Consider the following 25,313-nt stretch of genomic DNA (forward strand, 5'->3'; position numbering starts at 1 on the left):
TTTTGCTTTGTCATTTTGTGGTATTTTGTGTAGATTGCTGAGGATTTTTAATTATTTAATCAATTTTAGAATAAGGATGTAAGGTAACTAAATGTGGAAAAAGTCAAGGGGTCTGAATACTTCCCAAAGGCACTGTATCTGGGTCAGAAGTATGTGGCCACATGTTGAAAAACCTCAGATTGAAATTGCTGTACTTACACTAAAACATGGCAGCAAATGCAACACATGGGTGTGTCTGCTTAAAGGCTGTTGTGTGTTTGTGTCACAACACCACCGCTCTGTGGTATTATTCACCCCAGACGACATCCCAGATGTGTCATGTAGGGATCAAAGCCCCCCAAGGTAATCTGTTGGGTAGACAACCTACCTCAGTTGACTCTCTGGTAACCTTCTGCTCTACCAGCAAGCTTAACTATGCCAATAATCACTATGCAAGAAGGTGAAACTGTGACACACATGCAAACAAATGCTTAAGCACTCATTCATACAAGTGTGACTGATAAGGGAGCTGTTACATGGGTGGACCTTGCTCTCTGTAGAGGTAGATGCATATGGGGGAGTGAAGCTACATTTGGTTTCACCTGAAGGTGGAGTCCATCTATTTACTAGGTCTGATTCAACAGGAAATTGACCTTGGATCCATTTTAGTCATCGCTCTAAGAGTCTTCAACAAGTAAGTTATTAGAATGATGCATGTCGATGTACATTGGATCTCAGTAGGAATATTTCCTAAAGAATGATCTTGTTGTTGTTGAGGGAAAGACTTCGGGAGGAAGTATGATTCTGTCGGTACTCTGAATGGACGGATCTATGAGACTGCAATTATTGAAATATATTTTGTTGCAATAATATATTTTGTTTGATTAATGTTTGTTCGAGAAGATAAGTTATTAAGATATAATGTTTCTGTGTTTGGGCTGTAGTGAGTCTTTGATCAGTGATCAATCAGAGAATGTATGTGTTTTTGTGAACGGGAGTTCCTCGCACAACATTCCTTGGTGAAAAATGTAGCGTTCAGAGCTCAGGTCTGTTTGAATGTGTTTTTGCTGCCCGCTGTGTTGTTTCCATGCCATTGTCTTGTTTGTTTTTATATTACAGGCAGGGAATATTAGCATGACTGTTACCTGGGCAACATGGCCAGTGTTTTCTTCACGTTGTTTTTACTCTATGCAACAGGTGAGCAGACCTCTATATTTTATGCACACTTATACACATTTGACACACTACATCGCATATACTCACAATTGAAACAAATCTACTGAATATGATAGGATGGGGACAAAATCCATAGATGACGTCGCAATTGGGATTACCCAAACATTTCCCTGTTCATGAGAATTAGATAATAGTGAATAAACATCAAACTCTATTTCACTGAACGAGGATTAGAACCCAGCTCAGCATATAATTTATCCCTGGCTTCATCTTGCCCTAGTTAGACTGCTCTCGTTTGGGAGTGATTAAAGCTGTTAATTTCGCATGGAGGCCTTCTCGTGTTTATCACAGCCATGCAGAGAAATACAGGTCTCTGATTTCACATGCCTAATGGATACGGTTTTACGTTGACTACACCAGGCTATAATATTGCTTCCTTCTTAAGGAAACTTTATGAGTCAGGTCTCATCAGGATAGTGCAGTTTTGTTTTCTCCAATCACTTTGGTGCAATTTCCCCAAGTATGTGGTACATTTTCACAACTCTAAGCACAGAAATCTGAACAGATCATCAAAATGGCTCATGTTTCAAAACTCGAAGCACATGTTTGATTGACTGAGTACATTTATATATTTGTACCTCATAAATGTATCAATTTGACATCAATTTACGTTAGAGGGTAAAACCAAATCATATCATATATGGATGTGGTTGTAAATACTGTACATCATTCTCCATCAGCCAGTGTGCTTCACTCTTGTGTGCTACCATTTGGAGTGCAGTGTACAATTCCCTGCTGAAATACTTTGGTTATATATGCAAATATATTCCACTCATTATCTGAATTTCATTGATACACTCGCTGTAAGCTGATGAAGTTTGTCAAGCATGGAGACAGGCGATACTGTATCAGTTCAAAATGTTGCATGGGGCACCTTAAGGTCTCCGACCACGAGAAACAAGATTCTCTGGTCTGATGAAACCAAGACTATTTGACCTGAATGCCAAGTGTCACTTCTGGAGGAAACCTGGCACCATTCCTACGGTGAAGCATGGTGGTGGCAGTATCATGCTGTAGGGATATTTTTTAGCGGCAGGGACTGGGAGACTAGTCAGGATTGAGGGAAAAATGAACAGATCAAAGTACAGAGAGAGATCCTTGATGAAAACCTGCTCCAGAGCGCTCTGGACCTCAGCCTGGTGTAAAAGTTCACAACCGTAAGTACACAGCCAAGACAACGCATGAGTGGCTTCAGGACAAGTCTCCGAATGTCCTTGAGTGCCCAGCCAGAGCCCGGACTTGAACCCGATCAAACATGTCTGGAGAGACCTGAAAATAGCTTTGCAGCTACGCTCCACTTCCAACCTGACAGAGCTTGAAGAGTATCTACAGAGAAGAATTGGGAGAAACTTCCCAAGTACATGTGTGACGAGCTTGTAGCGTCATATTCAAGATGACTCGAGGTTGTATTCGCTGCCAAAGGTGCTTCAACAAAGTACTGAGTAAAGGGTCTGAATAGTTACAGTATGTAAATGTGATATTTACATTTTTTTGTCATTATGGGGTATTGTGTGTCGGTTGTTGAGGGAAAAAAATAATTTAATACATTTTAGAAAAAGGCTGTAATGTAACAAAATGTGGAAAAAGTAAAGGGGTCTGAATCATTTCCGAAGGCACAGTACCTTAATAGAAAAATAAAAAATATATAGTAAAAGTGTGTCACCCAGTAAAAACTACTTGAGTAAAAGTCTAAAATGATTTGGTTTTAAATATACTTAAGTAACAAAAGTAAATGTAATTAATAAAATATATTTAAGTATCAAAATGACTTATTTTATGCAAATCAGACGGCACCAGTTTTTTATTTTTTTATTTTTACGGATAGCCAGGGGCACACCAACATTTAGACATAATTTACAAACGAAGCATGTGTGTTTAATGAGTCCGTCAGATCAGAGGCAGTATGGATGATCAATGATTTTCTGTTGGTAAGTGCGTAAATTGGACCATTTTCCTGTTCTGCTAAGCATTCAAAATGTGACGGATACTTTTGGATGTCAGGGAAAATGTATGGTGTAAAAGGTGCATTATTTTCTTAAGTAATGTAGTGAAGTAAAAGTAGTCAAATATAAATAGTAAAGTGAAGTAAAGATACATCAAAAAACACTTAAGTAGTACTTTAAAGTATTTCTACTTAAGTACTTTACTATAATAACAAAGAGTCACACACTCCATTGTATAACCTCCCTGTATAAAAAAAAACCCCACCAACGTTTCGGCATCACTGTGCCTTCTTCAGGGTAGTGTCATAAATGCTTGAACCAGGTTATGTACAGTCGTGGCCAAAAGTTTTGAGAATGACACAAACATGAATTTTCACAGTCTGCTGCCTCAGTTTGTATGATGGCAATTTGCAAATACTCCAGAATGTTATGAAGAATTATCAGATGAATTGCAATCAATTGCAAAGTCCCTCTTTGCCATGCAAATGAACTGAATCCCCAAAAAAACATTTCCACTGCATTTCAGCCCTGCCACAACAGGACCAGCTGACATCATGTGCCGCCATCATTGCTTTGCACAAAAAGGGCTTCACAGGCAAGGATATTTCTGCCAGTAAGATTGCACCTAAATCAACCATTTATTGGATCATCAAGAACTTCAAGGAGAGCGGTTCAATTGTTGTGAAGAAGGCTTCAGTGCGCCCAAGAAAGTCCAGCAAGCGCCAGGGCCGTCTCCTAAGGTTGATTCAGCTGTGGGGTCGGGGCACCACCAGTACAGAGCTTTCTCAGGAATGGCAGCAGGCAGGTGTGAATGCATCTGCATGCACAGTGAAGCTAAGATTTTTGGAGGATGGCCTGGTGTCAAGAAGGGCAGCAAAGAAGCCACTTCTCTCCAGGAAAACATAAGGGTCAGACTGATATTCTGCAAAAGGTACAGGGATTGGACTGCTGCAGACTGGGGTACCCTGCTACAGTATGTGCGGATAGTATGCATCCCCTTCCCCTCAAGAATGGTCTACCATATAGCCAGTTATGCAGAGTTAAACGAATCTGTGGCCACCAGTCAGATTTTGACAACAATGCTAAGACAATGACAGATACATTCAAAATGAGAGGCGACAAGGACAAAACTCTTAATGCTGCAATGATGAAAATATCTCAAAAACCAAGAGAGGAATTGCTAACAACTAAATCAAAGACGAAAAACAATAGTGTTTTGCACTAAGTACACCAAGTGTTCTGAGAAAATGAAAGCAATCCTGAAAAAGCACTGGCATATTTTGCAATCAGACAAAAAAATTGCACACCTCTTCAAGGAGCCTCTACTGGTGGTCTATAAGCATGGTCACAATAATGTAGATAACTTGGTGAGATCTGACCTGCCCCTTGAGCTCACTCAGACACTCTTGACACCCATTCCAAATGGGAACTACAAATGTGGCTCATGTGCACAGCACAATAGCACTAGAACAACATCCTTCTTCAGACTCCCACATAGAAGTTGAAAAATTCCTGTTAGGGGTATCATCTCATGCAAGACAACGGGAGTAATCTATCTCATCACCTGTACATGTGGGAAAGCCAGGTAGGACAAACAAAAAGACAATTAAAATAATGCATAGCTGAGCATAGCTCTATCAGGTGTAAGAACACTAACAATCCAATAGCAGCTTACTTTGTTGAAGCTAACCATCCCATCTCCTCCCTCAAATACACAGGCATTGAGCAGGTTGCTCTACCAAGGAGAGGAGGTAACATGGAGATCCAACTACTAGAGGGAGGCCTGCTGGATGTCCTATTTTAAACACATTTACCCCTAGTGGTCTGAATATTGACTTTGATCTAAGGCCCATCTTATGACCAATTATATTTTCTGTGAACAGGTCTTGTAAATTAATGTATTCTTTCTCCACCTTATCAGAGTACACCCAATATGTTCCCTCTGTTGATCATGTTTATTATGCATTACGGTTGAACTAAAAAACTACATGTAACAACATTTTATGAAATTGGAAATATTTAAATATAAACTCAGCAAAAAAAGAAACGTCCCTTTTTCAGGGCCCTGTCTTTCAAAGATAATTCATAAAAATCCAAATAACTTCACAGATCTTCATTGTAAAGGGTTTAACCATTGTTTATTATGCTTGTTCAATGAACCATGAATAATTAATGAACATGCACCTGTGGAATGGTTGTTAAGACACTAACAGTTTACAGACGGCAGGCAATTAAGGTCACAGTTATGAAAATGTAGGATACTAAAGAGGCCTTTCTACTGACTCTGAAAAACACCAAAGAACGATGCCCAGCGTCCCTGCTCATCTGCGTGAATGTGCCTTAGGCATGCTGCAAGGAGGCATGAGGACTGCATATGAGGCCAGGGCAATAAATTGCAATGTCCGTACTGTGAGATGCCTAAGACAGCGCTACAGGGAGACAGGACGGACAGCTGATCGTCCTCGCAGTGGCAGATCACGTGTAACAACACCTGCACAGGATTGGTACATCCGAACATCACACCTGAGGGACATGTACAGGATGGGAACAACACCTGCCCAAGTTACACCAGGAATGCACAATCCCTCCATCAGTGCTCAGACTGTCCGCAATTGGCTGAGAGAGGCTGGACTGAGGGCTTGTAGGCCTGTTGTAAGGCAATTCCTCACCAGACATCACCGGCAACCACATCGCCTATGGGCACAAACCCACCGTCACTGGACCAGACAGGACTGGCAAAACAAAAAGTGTTATTCACTGACGAGTTGCGGTTTTGTTTCACCAGGGGTGATGGTCGGATTCATGTTTATAGTCGAAAGAATTAGCTTTACACCGAGGCCTGTACTCTGGAGCGGGATCGATTTGGAGGTTTAGGGTTGGATTGGAGGGTGAGGAGTAGAGACATTCCCCCCAGAAATGTCCGGGAACTTGCAGGTGCCTTGGTGAAAGAGTGGGGTAACATCTCACAGCAAGAAATGGCAAATCTGGTGCAGTCCATGAGGAGGAGATGCTCTGTAGTACTTTATGCAGCTGGTGGCCACACCACATACTGACTGTTACTTTTGATTTTGCCCCCCCCTCCGATGTTCAGGGACACATTATTCAATTTCTCTTAGTCACATGTCTGTGGAACTTCTTCAGTTTATGTCTCAGTTGTTGAATCTTGCTATGTTCATACAAATATTTACACATGTTAATTGTGCTGAACATAAACACAGCTGACAGTGAGAGGACGTTTCTTTTTTTGCTGATTTTATACTCATTCAATGGTGTTTCTTTATTTTACTATTTTGTACATTGTAGAATAATAGTGAAGACATCAAAACTATGAAACAACACATATGGAATCATGTAGTAACCAAAAAAGTGTGCAATAAATCAAAATATATTTGACATTTTAGATTCTTCAAAGTAGCCACAAGTAGCCTCATCAATTTTTTGTCATTTAGCAGATGCTCTTATCGAGAGTGACGTACAGTAGTGAGTGCATACATTTTCCCTCGTTGGAATCGAACCCACAACCCTGTCATTACAAGCAGTTGTGGAAAAAGTACCCAATAGTCATACTTGAGTAAAAGTAAAGATACCTTAATAGAAAATGACTCAAGTAAAAGTGAAAGTCACTTTGCTGAAAGCCTATCCATGTCTCATTGGAGCTCCATCGGGCTCCTTAGATGCATTTTTTTTAAAGTGATGTAGTCTGTATGAAAAGAGCTTTATAAAATGCATCTATTATTATGTAATGAATGAGCACCTCAGAGTGTAAACAGGCCCAACATTCCAAACACCTGAGACTGTTTTAGGAACTTGTTCTATCGACAGAATAATGAGTCAAGAGGGTTCTCGAGGTTTACTGTTCTAAAGGTGTGGCACTTGCCGCAAAGACAAGAATACGGGTACTAAGGCCCCAAGGCAAATCACTCACTCAAGTCACTCAAATCACTCACAAGAGTTAGGAAAGTCAATCATCCTATTTCTGGGAAATAGCATGCGTTGCATCAGTCATCTGGGCATTGGAGCACCATCGGTTCGGCTCCACTCCACTCCACCCTCTTGGACCAGGAAGTAGCAGCGGCAGAAGTCGTAGCGGCAGCAGTCCGACCCCAGTAGTAGCAGTAGTGGAAGTGGCTCTGAGCTCTCCTTTTGAGCAGTGCAGTGGCTCAGAATCATTACAAATGTATAAGTTCAGGGGAACGTCCATCTCCAAGGAGACCAGCCAAGTTGACTACACTCAACAACAAGGATGAAACTTGTGAACAGAATTAGTTTATTGTTTCTAAGTCCATTCCCCCCCACATAGGGCCATGAACAACAATCGTCACGCTGGCCCTTTCATAGCTATTTCAACTTCACTCTGTAGTGAATGTTCTTCAACAAAAGCTTATCTGTGCTTATCTTGCAGACTGTACCTAACAACTCACAAATATATCAAATTAAATCAAAATAAATCAAATTTATTTGTCACATGCGCCGAATACAACAAGTGTAGACTTTACCGTGAAATGCTTACTTAAAAGACATTAACCATTAACAAATTGTTTACCAAGTAGACTAAAATAAAAAGTAATTATAAAAGTAACACAATAAGAATAACAATAACGAGGCTATATACAGGGGGCACCGGTACCGAGTCAGTGTGCAGGGGTACAAGCTAGTTGAGGTAATCTGTACATGCATAGATAACAAACAAACAGCGAGTGTACAAAAGGGAGGAGAGGTCAATGTAAATTGTCCGGTGGTGTTTTTAGCAGTCTTATGGCTTGTGGGCGGAAGCTGTTGATGAGCCTTTTGGTGCTAGACTTGGCGCTCCGGTACCGCTTGCCGTGCAGTAGCAGAGAAAACAGTCTATAAACACTTGGGTGACTGGAGTCTCTGACAATTTTATAAGCTTTCCTCTGACACCGCCTATTATATAGGTCCTGGATGGCAGGAAGCTTGGCCCCAGTGATGTATTGGGCCGTTCTCACTACCCTCTGTAGTGCCTTACGGTCCGATGCCGAGCAGTTGCCATACCAGGCGGTGATGCAACCTGTCAGGATGGTGCAGCTTTAGAACCTTTTGAGGATCTGGGGACCAATGCCAAATCTTGTCAATCTCCTGGGGGTGAAAAGGTTTTGTCGTGCCCTCCCCACGACCGTCTTAGTATGTTTGGACCGTGATAGTTAGTTGGTGATGTGGGAACCAAGAAACTTGAAACTTTCGACCCGCTCCACTACAGCCCTGTTGATGTTAATGGGGGCCTGTTCGGCCGGCCTTTTCCTGTAGGTCACGATCAGCTCCTTTGTCTTGTTCACATTGAGGGAGAGGTTGTTGTCCTGGCACCACACGGACAGTTCTCTGACTTCCTCCTTATAGTCTCATTGTTGTCGGTGATCAGGCCTACAACTGTTGTGTCGTCAGCAAACTCAATGATCTGAAATATAACAAATGACAAATAGATAATCATTATCTCCTCTCACCCCCAACTCTAACCACACCATGATGCTCTCCTCTCCTCTCCTCTCCTCTCCTCTCCTCTCCTCTCCTCTCCTCTCCTCTCCTCTCCAGGAGTCTCAGGAGACCCTCAGCTGGAGCCCCTGAATGTGACTGTGCTGCGGGGCTCAGAGGCTCGGTTTAACATCAGCCTGTCTGAGGCCTGGTACTCCATGTCATGGATGCTTAAAACTGTTTTGGTCCTCACCATCAACAGTGGCACCGGTGTGTCTGAGCACAACCGTCGTTTCTCCGTTAAAAACTACTCCAGCGCCGACATATACTGCTGGGAGTTCACCATCCGGGACGTCTGGAGGAACGACTCTGGTGACGTCAGCTGTGGCGTCCAGGAAAAGCCGACCCAGACCGCTCAGCTCTTGGTCCAAGGTTGGGAACAATTCCTCAATATTTCATCATTAGAAGTGAAGACTGGCCTCTTAACTGGAATCAAAATGTGCAGAGTAGTAAAATAATGTATTTTTCCCATCTCATCCTGCACTGTATAGGCTGTGCACATACAGTATCACTATAGATGGCAGTAGTGTAATGACCGACCTATGCTCTGGAGAGCAGTAGTATACACTGTAAGATCAGAGAGTAGAGAAGTGGTAGCACACTGTAAACTCTGAGCATAGAAAGGGATAATAATCTGTTCTCTCAGCAGGTCCTGGCTAATCATCAACACAGGAATAAGGATCCATGTATTAGGCAGATGGAACAGTCTGATTCAGACAGAAATAACTCTTTAAAATACTTTTGATGAGCTTCTATATAATCCAAGGTTCGAATATGGAGTTCATTTAAATAATCACCTTTACTGAAATGATACCATTGTTGAGGAGATTAAATTAAATGAATTAATAAACTGCAGAGTAACTGGGGCAGGGTGACATTTTTGGTGGATTTCACATTGAGTTCATGTAATTGTCAGCACAACCAAATGTAAATCAAAACCAGACGTTGAACTGACGTCTGTGCCCAGTGGGTAAGGCAAGTTTTCTCTGTCTAGCTAATTTGCCACAGTTGCCAAAAGTGATTAGTGTAATAAATAACCAATGAACCAAGTCCATGTAACGTAAGTCTTTTTGCTGTAGCCAAAAATCTTACTGGTCTGATCTACACATTAGCAATTGTGCAGAGAAAATACAGTGCTGGTCTATGGATCCCAGAGAAACATTGTACACCACAATACTTTGTACACCACCCTTGCATCCGTTGTTTCCAATCAGCAAGTATGCTTTGGCTCCTAGACAAGGGTAATGTAAAACACACTAGTGGATGGGAGCTGTAGGATTTGCATTATGGTTAATTGTACTCTACTGCTTACTTTGATGGTAAGCATTTCTTTGAAGCGCAATCTCCTCAAGTCACGCACACAAGTCCGCACACACACACACACACACACACACACACACACACACACACACACACACACACACACACACACACACACACACACACACACACACACACACACACACACACACACACACACACACACACACACACACACACACACACACACACACACTTTATATACTTTATTTGAATTCACCTATCAAGTTTACATGAAAAAAGTATCCAAACATTTCAAAGGTCCCTGTATGAATGGCACTTAAGGGTACAGAAAGCACCTCCTTCTGCCCACTGTCATTTAAAAATCTTCCCAGCTTGAAATAGTTCCCAATAGTTCTGATCATTCTGATTGTGTTCTGATTGTGACGTCATTCTGTAATATCTCTCTCAGCATAAAAATTAGCTTCACACGTCTGCAAATCAATGGTGGCCAGGGACCAATCAGAAGCTTGTTGAGGCGTGAGGTCTGCATATAAATACCTGGACTCTCGCGTCAAAGTGCTGGGGGTTGACATGAGGAGAGATTTTTTGCGTTTGCAGACTTGGGCGCTACTTTTTCAATTGACACTGCATATATTTGTGACTTAGTTAGCTAGCTAGCTAAATCAAGGGCGAGGGAGTGTGACAGAAACTTCTAAAGGAGCTCAGCCGCGTGTGCAATTATTGACTGGGAAAGTTACAACATGATGTCACAATCAGAACGATTGGGAACTATTTCACGCTGGGAAGATTTTTACATGACAGCGAAAATAGAGCAGTACCTAGCCAACTGCTTTGCTCTTGTTTTTGTCAGGCCAGCAATCTGGAGGCCATGCACTGCAATCCTGTGTACGTGGCCGAGACTGACAAATATCAGCACCACCATCTTGCACCTACACCCGAAGGCTGTCCAAGCATCTCCCCGATGGGCTGGTACATAAGCAGCTTCTCAGCAAAGGCATCAACATCAAACCAGCTTCCCCTTTACACAAGAATGTTTATGCTTGTGTGCATTAACAACATGGACAATAGACTCCATTATATTTGACTCATGTAGAATACTGATTTGGTCATGATTTGCAGGGTACCAGAGTGGCAGATAATATTTTGTAGGTAGAACTTTCAGCCTCGCCTTAACAGTGAAGGTGAGACTGTCCTCACCAACGGCAGCATTTTGGTACATGGAATGGGAGACCGAGTGGTCAGCTTAGTTCAGAGCAGCGAGTTTCTCCTCCATCACACACACACACACACACACACACACACACACACACACACACACACACACACACACACACACACACACACACACACACACACGTTATGTTCTTCTATCCTCGTGTGGAACTACAATTAATATGTTCCCTAGTCCCTTCCCCTAACCCGTAACCCTAACCTAAACCTAATTCCTAACCTTAACCCTAAATCTAAACCTAACCACTAACCCCTTGCCCTAACCCAAATTCTGACCCTAATCCTAATTGCAACCCTAACCCTAAACCAAACCTCTGAGCTTAGAATAGCCTTTGTCCTCATGGGCATGCTGGAAATGTCCCCATGAGGGAGAATTTTCCTGTTTTTTACTATCCTTATGGTGACTTTTCTATCCCCAAAATGATAGAAGAACCAACCAAGCATAGGGGAAACACACTGTGGATATGCAAATGCCTTGTAGTGCTCAGCATTTATATACTATTTTGAAGAGTTGCACCATGAGGGGAGGCTCATTATTTGCAAAATTTGCCTATTTCCACATGGTAGAGTTCACACAAAAAAGCGAGGAATAAAGTTTGGCATCAGATGTTCTGAGACAAAGATTCCAGCCTGGAGACAAGATGTTGAAAAACATTTTGGTATTTGATTATAAATCGCAACGGGAATGAATATTCTCAATTCAGTTGATCTTTACTGAACACTCTTTTGAATTTTTTTGTTTTATAGAGCTGACATCTGTTTTTATTAGCACTTCAGCAAAATGTGTGATTGACCTAGAATTTGAACCCTGGTCTCTTGTGTGCCATAAGACTACTATCCTGCTAGCCTGCTGAGCTAAAGCCTATGCATTAGCTTAGGGAGATAATGCAAGTCTTCAAATCTCAGGCAAGGGCACTCATCATGCGAGTGTGGTCGTCCTTGGTTGACTCTGTTTTGTACTCCTTGATCTAGTGGCTTGGGTGATGGTATGCCATTTACACATTCACGGTTACAATTTACTGTTCATCTTATTGCGGCTCCTGCTGGCTCTATTGGATTACCTTTGTTGGATATTGATTTGGTCTTGTTCCTATAAGTCACACCCTGATCTGTTTCACCTGTCTTTGTGATTGTCTCCACCCCCGTCCAGGTGTCGCCCATCTTCCCCATTATCCTCTGTGTATCCCCCATTTACCTCCTGCGCAACGCTTTAATGGAGAGCCGAGCACCTGTCAGGTGTTTCTTGCTCAGTGTGCCCTTATTTTCGAGCTTCAGCCCTCCTCCTTCCCCTCAGATTGCTCCAAAATAGCCTACCTCATCACGCTGATGTCTGGAAGGGCTCTCACCTGGGCTACCGCTGTATGGGAACAGCAGCCGGCCATATGCGAGAGTCTGGAGTGGTTCGTGGGAGAGGTGAGGAAGGTCCTTGATGCCCCTTTCTCATGGAGAGGAGCTGCCCGGAAGCTAATCCAGCTCCGACAGGATGCCCGCACTGTGGCCGACTATGCAGTGGAATTCCGTATGTTGGCAGCTGAGAGTGCGTGGAACCCGGAACCACTGTTCGACATGTTCCTGCACAGCAACTCGGAGGAGGTTAAGGAGGAGCTTGCGGCTCGGGAGTTACCCACAGAGTTTGATCCCCTCATCGCTTTGACCATCCACATCGATGGGCGATTGCGGGAACGACAGATCGAGAGGAAATTCGATTTCACTCGCACGTCCAGGGACTCCACCTTGCCTCCGAGTCCTCCGAGAATTCCACGATGGTCCCGTGGCCGAGAGCACCCGAGATTTCCCTACATTTCTCAAGAGTCACCGAGGAGGGCCAAGGCACTGTTTCTCAAGCCCTTGCAGCTAGTCAGGGCTGGGCTGTCGCCAGCAGAATGGCAACACAGTGTCAGCACAAGGAGCTGTCTGTATTGCGGGTCATTTGGTGTCCTCGTGCTCGGTAAAAGTGCAGGCTCACCGGTAGGAGTGAGTACTCTGGTGGGCTATTAGGGGGACTTTTCTCCTTTCCTTACTCAAAACCCTTTATATGTCATTCTGCTGTGGGGAAACCAGTCCAAATCTCTTTGGGTCCTCCTTGACTCTGGGGCCGATGAGAGCTTTTTGGATGGCACACTGGCTTCTGAGCTGAATATCCCCACTCAGCCTCTCTACATTCCCATGGATGTTAGAGCATTGGTTGGGCGCTCTATTGGTCGGGTCAGCTATAATACCACTCCTATCAACATACGTGTGTCAGGGAATCACAGCAAGACCGTTCAGTTCCTGCTCATCAAGTCCCCCCAGATCCTCGTGTTTTTGGGATTCTCCTGGCTCCAGCGACACAATCCACTCATCAACTAGTCTACGGGTGCCATCATGGGCTTGAATTCGTTCTGTCACACCCATTGTCTGAAGTCGGCATAACCTGCCCCGGGATGTCTTCCTGGGTCCTTGGAGGTGGGTCCGGATCTCTCCACAATTCCCGCTGAATACCAGGATCTCCGGGAGGTGTTACAGCAAGTCCTGGGCAACTTCCCTTACACCACACCGCCCCTATGACTGCGAGATTGACCTTTTCCCTAGCACCACGCTTCACCGGGGGAGTCTGTACACGCCGTCGGGACCGGAAACCAAGGCTATGGAGCACTACATTGGGGACTCCCTAGATACTGGATTTATCTGTCCCTCTTCCTCTTCCACTGGTGCAGGGTTCTTCTTCGTGGAGAAGATGGACAAGATCCTGCACCCATGCATTGACTACCAGGGACTCAATGACATCACTGTAAAGAACAGTCATCCACTCCACTCATTTCCGCAGCCTTTGAGCCGCTCCAGGGGGCCACTGTGTACTCCAAGCTGGATCTAAGTAATGCCTACCACCTTTTGCGGATACGAGAGGGGGACGAGTGGAAGACCACCTTCAACACAGCCAGCGGCCACTATGAATATCTGGTCATGCTCTTTGGCCTCACCTACGCCCCTGCCGTGTTCCAAGCTCCGGTGAATGACGTTCTCCGCGATATGCTGAACCGGTTCGTCTTCGTCTACATTGATGACATCCTTGTCTTCTCCCGCTGCCCCCAAGAACACGTGCTCCATGTCCGGCAGGTTCTCCAGCTCCTTCTGGAGGACCAGTTGTTCGTTAAGGCGGAAAAGTGTGAGTTCCATCGCTCCACCATGCCCTTTCTGAGCTACATCATCTCTGCTGGGAGCGTCAAGATGGATCCCAAGAAGGTGAAAGCGGTGGTGGATTGACCTCAGCCTACATCCAGGGTGCAGCTGCAACGCTTCCTGGGGTTCACCTCCAGTTTGTGGTGGCCAATGCCCTGGACCTTAACACTTCTTTGGGATAGGGGGCGGTATTTAGACTTCCGGTGAAAAGCGTACCCAAAGTAAACTGCCTGCTACTCAGGCCCAGAAGGTAGGATATGCATATAATTGGTAGAATTGGATAGAAATTTCTCCAAAGTTTATACAACTGTTAAAAGAATGTCTGTGAGTATAACAGAACTGAAATGGCAGATGAAACCACGAGGACAAACCTTCCCAAAAAATGTTTTTTCATCCTACCACTGATTTCAATGGCTGGCACTTTTATAATAGGGCAAAATCATGCCCGATTGCAGTTCCTAGGGCTTCCACTAGATGTCAACATTCTTTAGAAAGAGTTTCAGGCTGGTTTTTGGAAAAATGTGGGAGAAGAAGTAGTTTTTCTAAGGGCTCCCATTTTGGCTGTAGTGTTTCCATGCGCATGGCCGAGAGCTCGTTATTTTTGTTTATCTCCGGTAAATACAATAACGATTCTCTGTCTTAAATTGTATTGTTTGTTTGCATATTAGGGTACCTAAGGCTTGATTATAAACGTTGATTGACTTGTTTGGATAAGTTTATTGGTAACGTTTGGGATTCATTTTGCATGCATTTTGACTGATAGAAACCGAGTGAATTATTGACTGAAGCGCACCAGTTAAACTGAGATTTTATGGATATAAAGAAGAAATCTATCGAACAAAAGGACCATTTGTAATGTAACTGAAACCTTTTGGAGTGCCAACAGAAGAAGATCTTCAAAGGTAAGGCATATATTATATCGCTATTTCTGACTTTCGATCGCAACTCTCTGGTTGAAAATGATTTTTTATGTATTTGTGTGCTGGATGCTGTCCTCAGATAATCGCAAGGTTTGTTTTCACCTTAAAGCCTTTTTGAAATCGGACACGTTGGCTGGATTAACAACAAGTTAAGATTTATTTTGATGTATTGCCCTTGTGATTTCATGAAAGTTTAATATTTATAGTTATTTAATTTGAATTTGGCGCTCTGCCATTTCACCGGATGTTGGCCAGTTGGGACGCTACCTTCCCACCTATCCCAAAGAAGTTTTAAGCTACATCCCTGCGCCTTCTTCTCCCACCACCTCACCTCCACGGAGAGGAATTACGATGTGGGGAATCGGGAGCTTCTCGCGGTGAAGATGGCATTGGAGGAGTGGAGGCACTGGCTCGAAGGGGCGGAACATCCGTTCATTGTGTGGACCGATGACAAAAACCTGGAGTATCTCCGCACCAGCAAGAGCCTCAACTCCAGGCAGGTGAGATGGGCCCTGCTGTTTACCCGGTTCAACTTTTCCCTCTCCTACCGGCCGGGTTCCAAGAATGTCAAGCCGGATTCCCTGTCTCACCGCTATAACCACTCAGCTACCACCCCGGAGCCCGAGACCATCCTTCCCATCTCGTGCCTGGCGACGGCACTCAGCTGGGGTATCGGGAAACAGGTTCGGGAGGCACAGCCGTCCCAACCGAACCCTAAGGGGTCCCAGATAACCGGATGTTCGTGCCTGATGCTGTCCACTCCGTGGTCCTGGAGTGGGCCCAATCTCCCTGGACTTCATCATGGGTCTCCCCCCGTTTGATGGCAACACCGCAATCCTGGCCGCGGCGGATCGCTTTTCCAAGGCTGCCCACTTCATTCCTCTCCCCAAGTTACCCTCTGCCAAGGAGACGGCCCAGCTCATGGTGCAGTACGTCTTCTGGATCCATGGGCTGCCCGTGGACGTGGTCTCTGACCACAGCCCTCAGTTCTCGTCCCGGTTCTGGAAGGTGGTCTGCACCATCATTGGGTCTTCGGCCAGCCTGTCCTCTGGGTTCCACCCCCAGTCTAATGGCCAGCCGGAGCGAGCCAACCATGACCTCGAGACCACCCTGTGCTGCCAGGTCTCCGCCAACCCCACCACCTGGAGCCAGCAGCTGATGTGGGTAGATTACGCCCACAACACCCTTCCCTGATCTGCCACAGGCCTATCACCATTTGAATGTTCCCTCGGGTATCATCCCCCACTCTTCCCTGAGCAGGAAGAGGAGGTCGGCATACCTTCTGCCCAGATGTTTGTCTACCGCTGTCGTCGTACCTGGAAGAGAGCACTCCTCAAGACCACATCCAGGTATCGACAACAAGCGGATCTCCATCGGACCCCGGCTCCCCGGTTTCATCTCGGGCAGAAGGTATGGCTATCTACCCGGGATCTGCCCTTCCGGGTGGAATCCCGCAATCTCTCCCCCCGGTTTATCGACCCGTTACCCATCTCCAAGATCATTAGCCCCTCTGCTGTTCATCTTCTGTTGCCCCTTACCCTTCGTAATCATCCCACCTTTCATGTCTCCAGAGTCAAACCCATGTCTCACACCCTTTGTCTCCCTTAGCCTGTCTGCTGCCCGGTACTGTTGCCCCACCTCTGGTTTACTGAGCCATGCCTGGAATATTGAACTATTGGAATATTGAACTATTGTTTATTCGACGTGGTCTGCATCTGGGTTGTACCTTCACACCTGATATAGAGTATGGTGCATGGATGGACTTTTCATTCCTCTGATTTGGACCTACCTGATTACAAACATATTCCCCTCCATGTATCAATACTCCTAGGCAGGCAGTAGTAATATCCAACTGAATGGATGTCGATATTACATTGATTGTTTACATTGTGGCCAACCCTCAGCTGGGACCAGTGTTAAGTCAGGACATTCAGGAAGCATTTACCATACTAGAACATAGTTGCAGGATTATTTTCCTGCAACTGGCTCAAATTAAGTTCCAACATCTGTAGAAGTATCCACTCTGTAGGTGGTCCAACATTAACACTACAGTATATTCATTGTGTTTCATGTAAGATGTCATCCCTCACGGTTGCTGACTGTTCTCTTCTGTCTGTCTCCACAGAGAGAGGCACAGTGAGGATTGTGGGAGGTAACATGACAGTGGCCCAGGGCCACCAGGCCATCGTCCAGTGTGAGGCCTCTGGTTGGTTCCCTAAGCCCACAGTGAGCTGGGTGGTGGATGGGGTCGTGGTGGACCAGAACAGCTACAACAGTAGCAGTGAGGCCCTGGACAGTCTGTATAACTCCATCAGCCTCCTCACTGTCCGTGGGGTCAACAGTGTCCAAGTGAAGTGCCTGGCCAGCGTATCTGCCCTGACCACCCCACTGTCCAGTTCCATCTACCTGGTGGTTGGTAAGAACTCTTCTGACTCTTCAGTTAGACAGGCATTTGATTTCCATAGGGGGGCACGTTTTGTTCACGGGACAAGGGCATGCACACATTTTTTGAAATGTGTTTTTATAGAAAATACATGTAATATAACAGTAGAAATGTATCAAATCAAATTTTATTGGTCACATGCACATGGTTAGCAGACGTTAATGCAAGTGTAGAGAAATGCTTGTGCTTCTAGTTCCGACAGTGCAGTAATATCCAACAAATAATCGAACAATTCCACAACAACTACCTAATACACACAAATCTAAAGGGGTGGAATAAAAATATGTCCATATAAATATATGGATGAGTGATGACCGAGCAGCATAGTCAAGATGCCATACGTGGTATAAAATATAGTACAGTTGAAGTCGGAAGTTTTCATACACCTTAGCCAAATACATTTATTAAACTCAGTTTTTCACAATTCCTGACATTTAAACCTAGTAAAAATCCCCTGTCTTAGGTCTGTTAGGATCACCACTTTATTTTAAGAATGTAAAACGTCAGAATAATAGCAGAGAGAGTGATTTATTTCAGCTTTTATTTATTTCATCACATTCCCAGTGGGTCAGGAGTTTGCATACACTCTATTAGTATTTGGGAGCATTGCCTTTAAATTGTTTAACTTGGGTCAAACGTTTCGGGGTAGCCTTCCACAAGCTTCCCACAATAAGTTGGGTTAATTTTGTCCCATTCCTCCTGACAAAGCTGGTGTAACTGAGTCAGGTTTGTAGGCCTCCTTGCTCGCACACGCTTTTTCAGTTATGCCAACACATTTTCTATAGGATTGAGGTCTTTGGGCTTTGTGATGGCCACTCCAATACCTTGACTTTGTTGTCCTTAAGCCATTTTGCCACAACTTTGGAAGTATGCTTTGGGTCATTGTCCATTTGGAAGACCCATTTGCGACCAAGCTTGAACTTCCTGACTGAAGTCTTGAGATGTTGCTTCAATATGTCCACATAATTTTACTTCCTCATGGTTCCATCATCTAAGTGCACCAGTCCCTCCTGCAGCAAAGCACCCCCACAACATGATGCTGCCACCCCTGTGCTTTAAGGTTGGGATGGTGTTCTTCGGCTTACAAGCCTCCCCCTTTTTCCTCCAAACATATCAATGGTCGTTATGGCCAAATGGTTCTATAGTTAAGGACATTTCTCCAGAAAGTACGATCTTTGTCCCCATGTGCAGTTAAAACCGTAGTCTAGCTTTTTTTATGGTGGTTTTGGAGCAGTGGCTTCTTCCTTGCTGAGCGGCATTACAGGTTATGTCGTTATAGAACTCGTTTTACTGTGGATATAGATACTTTTGTACCTGTTTACTCCAGCATCTTCATCAGGGTCCTTTGCTGTTCTTCTGGGATTGATTTGCACATTTCTCACCAAAGTACGTTCATCTCTAGGAGACAGAACGCATCTCCTTCCTGAGCAGTATGACGTCTGCGTGGTCCCATGGTGTTTATGCTTGCGTACTATTGTTTGTACAGATGAACGTGGTACCTTCAGGTGTTTGGAAATTGCTCCCAAGGAGGAACCAGATGTGTGGTGGTCTACAATTTGTTTTCTGAGGCCTTGGCTGATTTCTTTTGATTTTCCTGTGATGTCAAGCAAAGAGGCACTGAGTTTGAAGGTATGCCTTGAAATACATCCACAGGTACATCTCCAATTGACTCAAATGATGTCAATTAGCCTATCAGAAGCTTCTAAAGCCATGACATAATTTTCAGGAATTTTCCAAGCTGTTAAAGGCACAGTCAACTTAGTGTATGTAAACTTCTGACCCACTGGAATTGTGATACATTGAATTAGAAGTGAAATAATCTGTCTCTAAACAATTGTTGGAAAAATGACTTGTGTCATGCACAAAGTAGATGTCCTAACCAACTTGCCAAAACTATAGTTTGTTAACAAGAAATTTGTGGAGTGGCTGAAAAACGATTTTTAATGACTCCAATCTAAGTGTATGTAAACTTCTGACTTCAACTGTATATACATATGAGATGAGTAATGTAAACATTATTAATGTGGCATTATTTAAAGTGAATAGTAATCCATGTATTAAAGTGGCCAAGGATTCGAGTCTGTATGTAGGAAGCAGCCTCTCTGTGTTGGTGATGGCTGTTTAACAGTCTGATGGCCTTGAGATATAAGTTGTTTTTCAATCTCTCTGTCCCAGCTTTGATGCACCTGTATTGACCTCGCCTTCTGGATGGTAGTGGGGTGAACAGGCAGTGGCTCGGGTGGTTGTTGTCCTTGATGATCTTACATTTTAATGTGCATGAACACAACCAGTCTGATGTTTCAATCTGATTTGTCAAACAAATCACTTCAAAAGTAGGTTACCTTCGCACATTTGTCCAAAATAATTCCAGGATCCACACAGTACACTGTGCATCCGCCAACTTTCCTTCAATTCGCAAGTGACTGAAACTATCTCACCAGAGAAAGCATCCGAGCGTGCAAAATAGTGTTTTTCTGTCTTACTGTGTGTAGCCCATGTATCTGATGCTGTCTGGCCAAAAAGAGTATGATATGATATTTTCATTTTGGCCAGGCACCATCAGATACGTTTTGATCGCTCGGATTCTTTCTCTGGTGAGATACGTGCGAAGGTAACCTATCTTAGATTAACCAGTCTTTCTGTTTGCTTCTCGATCAAATAAATTATCAATGTTGAAATGGACAGGGAACGAGGTAAAGTAGGGCGGGCCATTCCCCCTACGGCCAGCCTATAGTGCCGGCCCTGTCTGGTCACTTCCATTAGCCTGGACAGTACCTTCAACATGGATAGGATTTAGTGAGGTCTGCTTACACTGTTAGAAATGGGAACCCTTGCTGATTTTATGGGTTCCTGGCCAAGTTGAGGTGCTGCCAAAAATCACAATTAAAAGTTGATGATCCTGGCTGGCCTTACAATTTTTAGAGCAATAAAAAAATATGAGAAAATCCCCTGGGAAAGTATAAGAGCTACCTCCCTTAACATATGCCTTTGTACTGTTCTGTGGGACTGTGATTATTTTTCCATAATTACGTATTACATTAATAAATAAGTGAATTAATTGTTTATGCAGGTAGATACTTACATGATACAAGTTGTACATTTCTTCCAAGAGCACAGCATATTATATGTATATGAAAAACTCCCATACATTGCCATGTATAATTTTCTGTAGCTCCGTCACACATTTGATTAGTTTAGTACATTAACAACTAGTGGCAGGTTGGACTTACAATAGAACCTACTGTCTCAATAGCCAACTGACTTTAAGGCTAAGATGTCAGTCTACATTGTGATATTTACTAACCATACATACTAACCACTAACTCTTACTTATCTGGAGACCACTGTTTCACCAGAGCCCCAAGACTGGACTGTGCTCATCGCTGTTGTTTGTTCCGTCGGGGGCTTCGCTCTGCTGGTGCTGCTCATCCTTGGAATCGTCTTCTGCTGCAAACGCAGAAAAGAAGCCAGTAAGAAGCCTTTCTTTAGCTTGTAACAAGGTCAAACCTCCTGTAGTCCAAGGAGCAAGAGTCATGCCCAAATCGAGCCTCTTGCTCTGTTTCACTGAAGAAAGTAGAAAACAAGTAGACTGAGTCAGGACAGGTCTCACTGAGGTCCTCTATTAGGGCAATGCCAGAATGTCAGAAGGTGAATTCACCAATTTGTAAGTCGCTCTGGATAAGAGCGTCTGCTAAATGACTTAAATGTAAATGCAATGCCAGGGTGAGATATATGCAGAGGCATTCATCTAAATACAGGACACACCAGTCAGAAAATATAGTAACTTTAGGACTGTTTGGCTCCCGCTGCTTGCCTCTCATATGTCCGATGCATACAGGAAAGCTCAACAAGCAACAGACTTCAAGGAGATGCTAACAAAGAGGTTGACTTGCACTAAACCTTCTAATGAGTATAAAGGTTAATGTATGATCATTTGTGGCTGTAGATTACTCACTGTCTGAAAGGGTACAAAACTCTGACTATAGGTCTATAACACCTATAGGCCTATATGTCTAGGGACAAATGTTGGAGAATTAATTCGGTCACACTTGATTTAGAAAGTCCGGATTTTCCATCTGTAGATGCTCTACTGATGGTCATACTATCAACAAACTATCTGTTGATAAACAAGTGCTTGCTAAGGTTAGGGTTAGGTTTAGAATAAGGGTTAGGGTAAGGTTAGGGTTAGAGCTAGTGTTAGGGTTAGTAGATAGTTAGTTGAAATGTTACTGATAGCATCTACAGATGGACTATCCAAATAATGTTTGACCTACTACATTCATCATGGCATAATTACCATCAACAAAAGCAACACGTCTATACCTGATTCATTATGATTTTCTCTCGGGGGTTCATTTCAGAATCCAGCTACCAGAAGGAAATGGGGTAAGAGAGTTCTGCTACCATTTTGTCCCCAATTACCAGATCAGTTACCTTGATCATTATGTGAGGTTTATAGTGTGATTGTTGCAGTGAAGTGTTTGATGTATCCCAGGAGAACGAGGTCCCAGATCGAGATGAGTAGTGGTGCAGTGGGACAGAGACAGGGCAAGGAAAACCCTGCATACGTGATAGACGGCCAAACAAGTAGGAGCTATCATTTCTGTCTTTACACACACACACAAACACACACACATGCACCCGCATAGGCACTTATGCCTACACACAGATTAGAATGACATTTTCGATTAACAGAACACATTTTTAATGTTAACAAAATTCTTTAAGTTATGTCGTGGTATGTTTATATCAGCCTCTTGCTGTCACATGTTCACAGCCATGCTGTCACATGTGTACACATCCTTCTATCCCTGAAAACACTCCAATGGTAAAATACTGAGATGTATCTTTCTTACAGCAGGTGTCACCCACAGTGAATTCAACGACAGTGGTTACATCCAGACTAACTATACAAAACATTTTGAGGTACGTAATAATACATTGACACATAAGGTGGCCTCTCGATTTAATGTGGATTTCTTAATTTGTTCAGATGCCAATTTATTCTGTATGATTTATTTACAGTGTAATTGATTAGTTTTCATTATAGTAATGAGTCTGGTAAGAAGTACCTCACAAATGTAATATTAAAGTCAACTGTAATAAGTCATAACCTAAGAATTTCAGGGTGATTGCATTTTCAGCTGAAGATTATATTAGTTATTTTACATTTGAGTAATTTAGCAAACACTCTTATCCAGAGCGATTTACAATAGTGAGTGCATATGTACTTTTTCGTACTGGTCCCGCGTGGGAATCAAACCAACAACCCTAAAAGAGAGAGTGCGAGAGAGCTGTAAATTGTTACTGTGCTCTTTCATTACCTAAATGGGAGAAGTTAAACATAAACTGTAAACCACATGTGTCATTTGGGACACATTTAGGGAAGAGTATACACTGTAAACTATGTTTTGCTTTTGTTTACCAGATTCCTGATCTTGTCAACGGTAACCAGGCAGCAAATGGCGATGCCAGTGCATACAACATCCTGGGTGTAACCGGTGTCAGGAAACACAGACATGTTACTATTGTGTGAAGGAATTGTACAATCTTACTCACATACAGCAGAATCAAGCTGTCAAATATGTAAAATGTTATCTAAATGTTTTAATGTTGCCCTTCCCTGCTCTTCATGTTATCATTTTGGAAACTTCCCCAACTTTTGAAACAAAGTGGTGCCTCTATTTTGGAACTAAGCCTCGAAGGGTTTGCTTGTAGGGCAACCTACCAGGCCAAATAATGTCAAAACACATCTATATTAACTAAGGGCAGAAGCATATGATGCCAACAAAACAAATTCTCCTTGAGTTTTAGGAGAACATCAGTGGGGTAAAGGACATCATCTGTTTTTTAAATTTCTGTATTAGGAGCAGTGTAAACTTGAAAAACCAGGTTGACCAATTGAGGTTGAAAGATCTCTTTCACAAGGGAGACCTGGAGGGGGCCAATGTTTATTAAATTACATGGAAGATAAATAATTGTCACCCTTGGCAAGATATTCATTTCTATATGGTTTTATATAATGGCAAACTGGGTGTAAATTAGTCCATAAGCACGCACCCAAATTCTCTTTGACAGTAAGGTAAATGTGATGGAAACTCTGACAAACTGATTGATGCACCAAGGCCTGCCTCTCAATACTCCGTCATGAGCACAGGGCTCCATAACTCTGTTAGGTTAAGAGCTTGTCCCCCCACAGTCCCAGCACCACCACATTTCTATCTACTGTACCAGCTAGCATTGTGGTGGGCCTCATAAATTCAGCATGATTGAACTGGAGGTTTATGACAGTGAGCTGAAGTACTCAGAGAGAATCCTCCACATTCCCTTCAGCCCATAAGAAGGTGTCAGAGTCTGTTGGAACTCTCACTGCTCCAGCCATTCAGGTTTAGGCCTATATCAATGTTCAAACGTATTCTCTTCTGGAATGTTACCCCATAGGTCTATTTTGTTAATGGCATGAATGCAATGTGATTCGGTAGACATATTGAGAAGTGCAATTACCCGGAACTAGGGCTGCAAAATTCTTGTAACTTTCTAGAAATGTCCAGGTTTTCTAGAAATCCAGGAAGGCGGATTCCATTTCCTGCTTATTCCCTCTTAATTTCAGGAATCATCTGGAAAACCAGGGAATGTATTTCAACCCTACCCATAACAAAGTTTTGTCATACTCTTAAAACGTGATGGTGTAGCAATTTCCTATAAGAGTCTTCCATCATTATCATAGTGTAATAACTACATTATCATGGGCCGTTTTGTTCAAACAGAACTTAATCATAATAAATCAATTCTATATTTTTAATAAAAATGACAACAATTCCATATGAGTGACCTCCATTCCATTTAACAATTGTTTTCTGTAATATGCAACATCTTGTCATTGTGAGGTAGGGATTTACCAGATGAAGTATGTCAAATTGTTTTGACCGGGTCAAGTGTAGTGGTGTATGATGTAATCAAATAAACACTTTCTAATTTTCCTACCAAGGACATTACCGTGACTAATATGACGTTTCAGAGTGCAACATAAGCATGGTAAATAGTAATGACCATTTCAGAGGTAAAGTTTCCAAAAGCCATGGGGTGTAAAAGCCACGGAGAGTCAATCGGTCAGCCTGCATCAATGGATCTCATTGTTTTCTAATCTGAAATGACATCATCTGCATCATGGTGTCGCATAACAATGCTGCTTGGACTTATGAAGCAATTAAAGAGGATGGTTGACAGAAATACACTCAACCACACACACAAGGACATTCTATCTCAAACCTACAATATCAGTCAAAGGTTTGGACACACCTACTCATTCAAGGGTTTTTCTTTATTTTTACTATTTTCTACATTGTAGAATAATAGTGAAGAGATTTTTTAAAAACTATGAAATAACACATATGGAATCATGTAATAACCAAAAAAGTGTTAACAAAATATATTTTAGATTTAAGATTCTTCAAAGTAGCCACCCTTTTCCTTGATGACAGCTTTGCGCACTCTTGGCATTCTCTCAACCAGCTTCATGAGCTAGTCCCCTGGAACGTATTTCAATTAACAGGTGTGCCTTGTTAAACATTTATTTGTGGAATTTCTTTCCTTCTTAATGCGTTTGAGCCAATCAGTTGTGTTTTGACAAGG

The 25,313-nt window shown here is 43.2% G+C and overlaps 1 protein-coding gene across 2 annotated transcripts; it reads left to right on the forward strand.

Annotated features, from left to right (window-relative positions):
* The first annotated feature begins 562 nt into the window (after positions 1–562).
* On the forward strand, positions 563–24,671 carry LOC135548548 (immunoglobulin superfamily member 5-like). 2 transcript variants are annotated; one of them, XM_064978276.1, is made up of 9 exons: positions 563–673; positions 1,099–1,176; positions 8,706–9,017; positions 17,364–17,654; positions 21,038–21,151; positions 22,043–22,067; positions 22,177–22,268; positions 22,540–22,607; positions 23,110–24,671. In XM_064978276.1, the coding sequence occupies exons 2-9, from the start codon at positions 1,134–1,136 to the stop codon at positions 23,215–23,217; spliced, it is 1,053 nt and encodes a 350-aa protein (XP_064834348.1). In that variant the 5' UTR covers positions 563–673; positions 1,099–1,133; the 3' UTR covers positions 23,218–24,671. The 2 variants fall into 2 exon arrangements, with proteins under 2 accessions (XP_064834348.1, XP_064834349.1); XM_064978277.1 differs by having other exon boundaries at positions 22,543–22,607.
* The last annotated feature ends 642 nt before the right edge of the window (positions 24,672–25,313 follow it).

This window comes from Oncorhynchus masou, chromosome 11, assembly GCF_036934945.1.
Source record: "Oncorhynchus masou masou isolate Uvic2021 chromosome 11, UVic_Omas_1.1, whole genome shotgun sequence".
Lineage (NCBI taxonomy): Eukaryota > Metazoa > Chordata > Actinopteri > Salmoniformes > Salmonidae > Oncorhynchus > Oncorhynchus masou.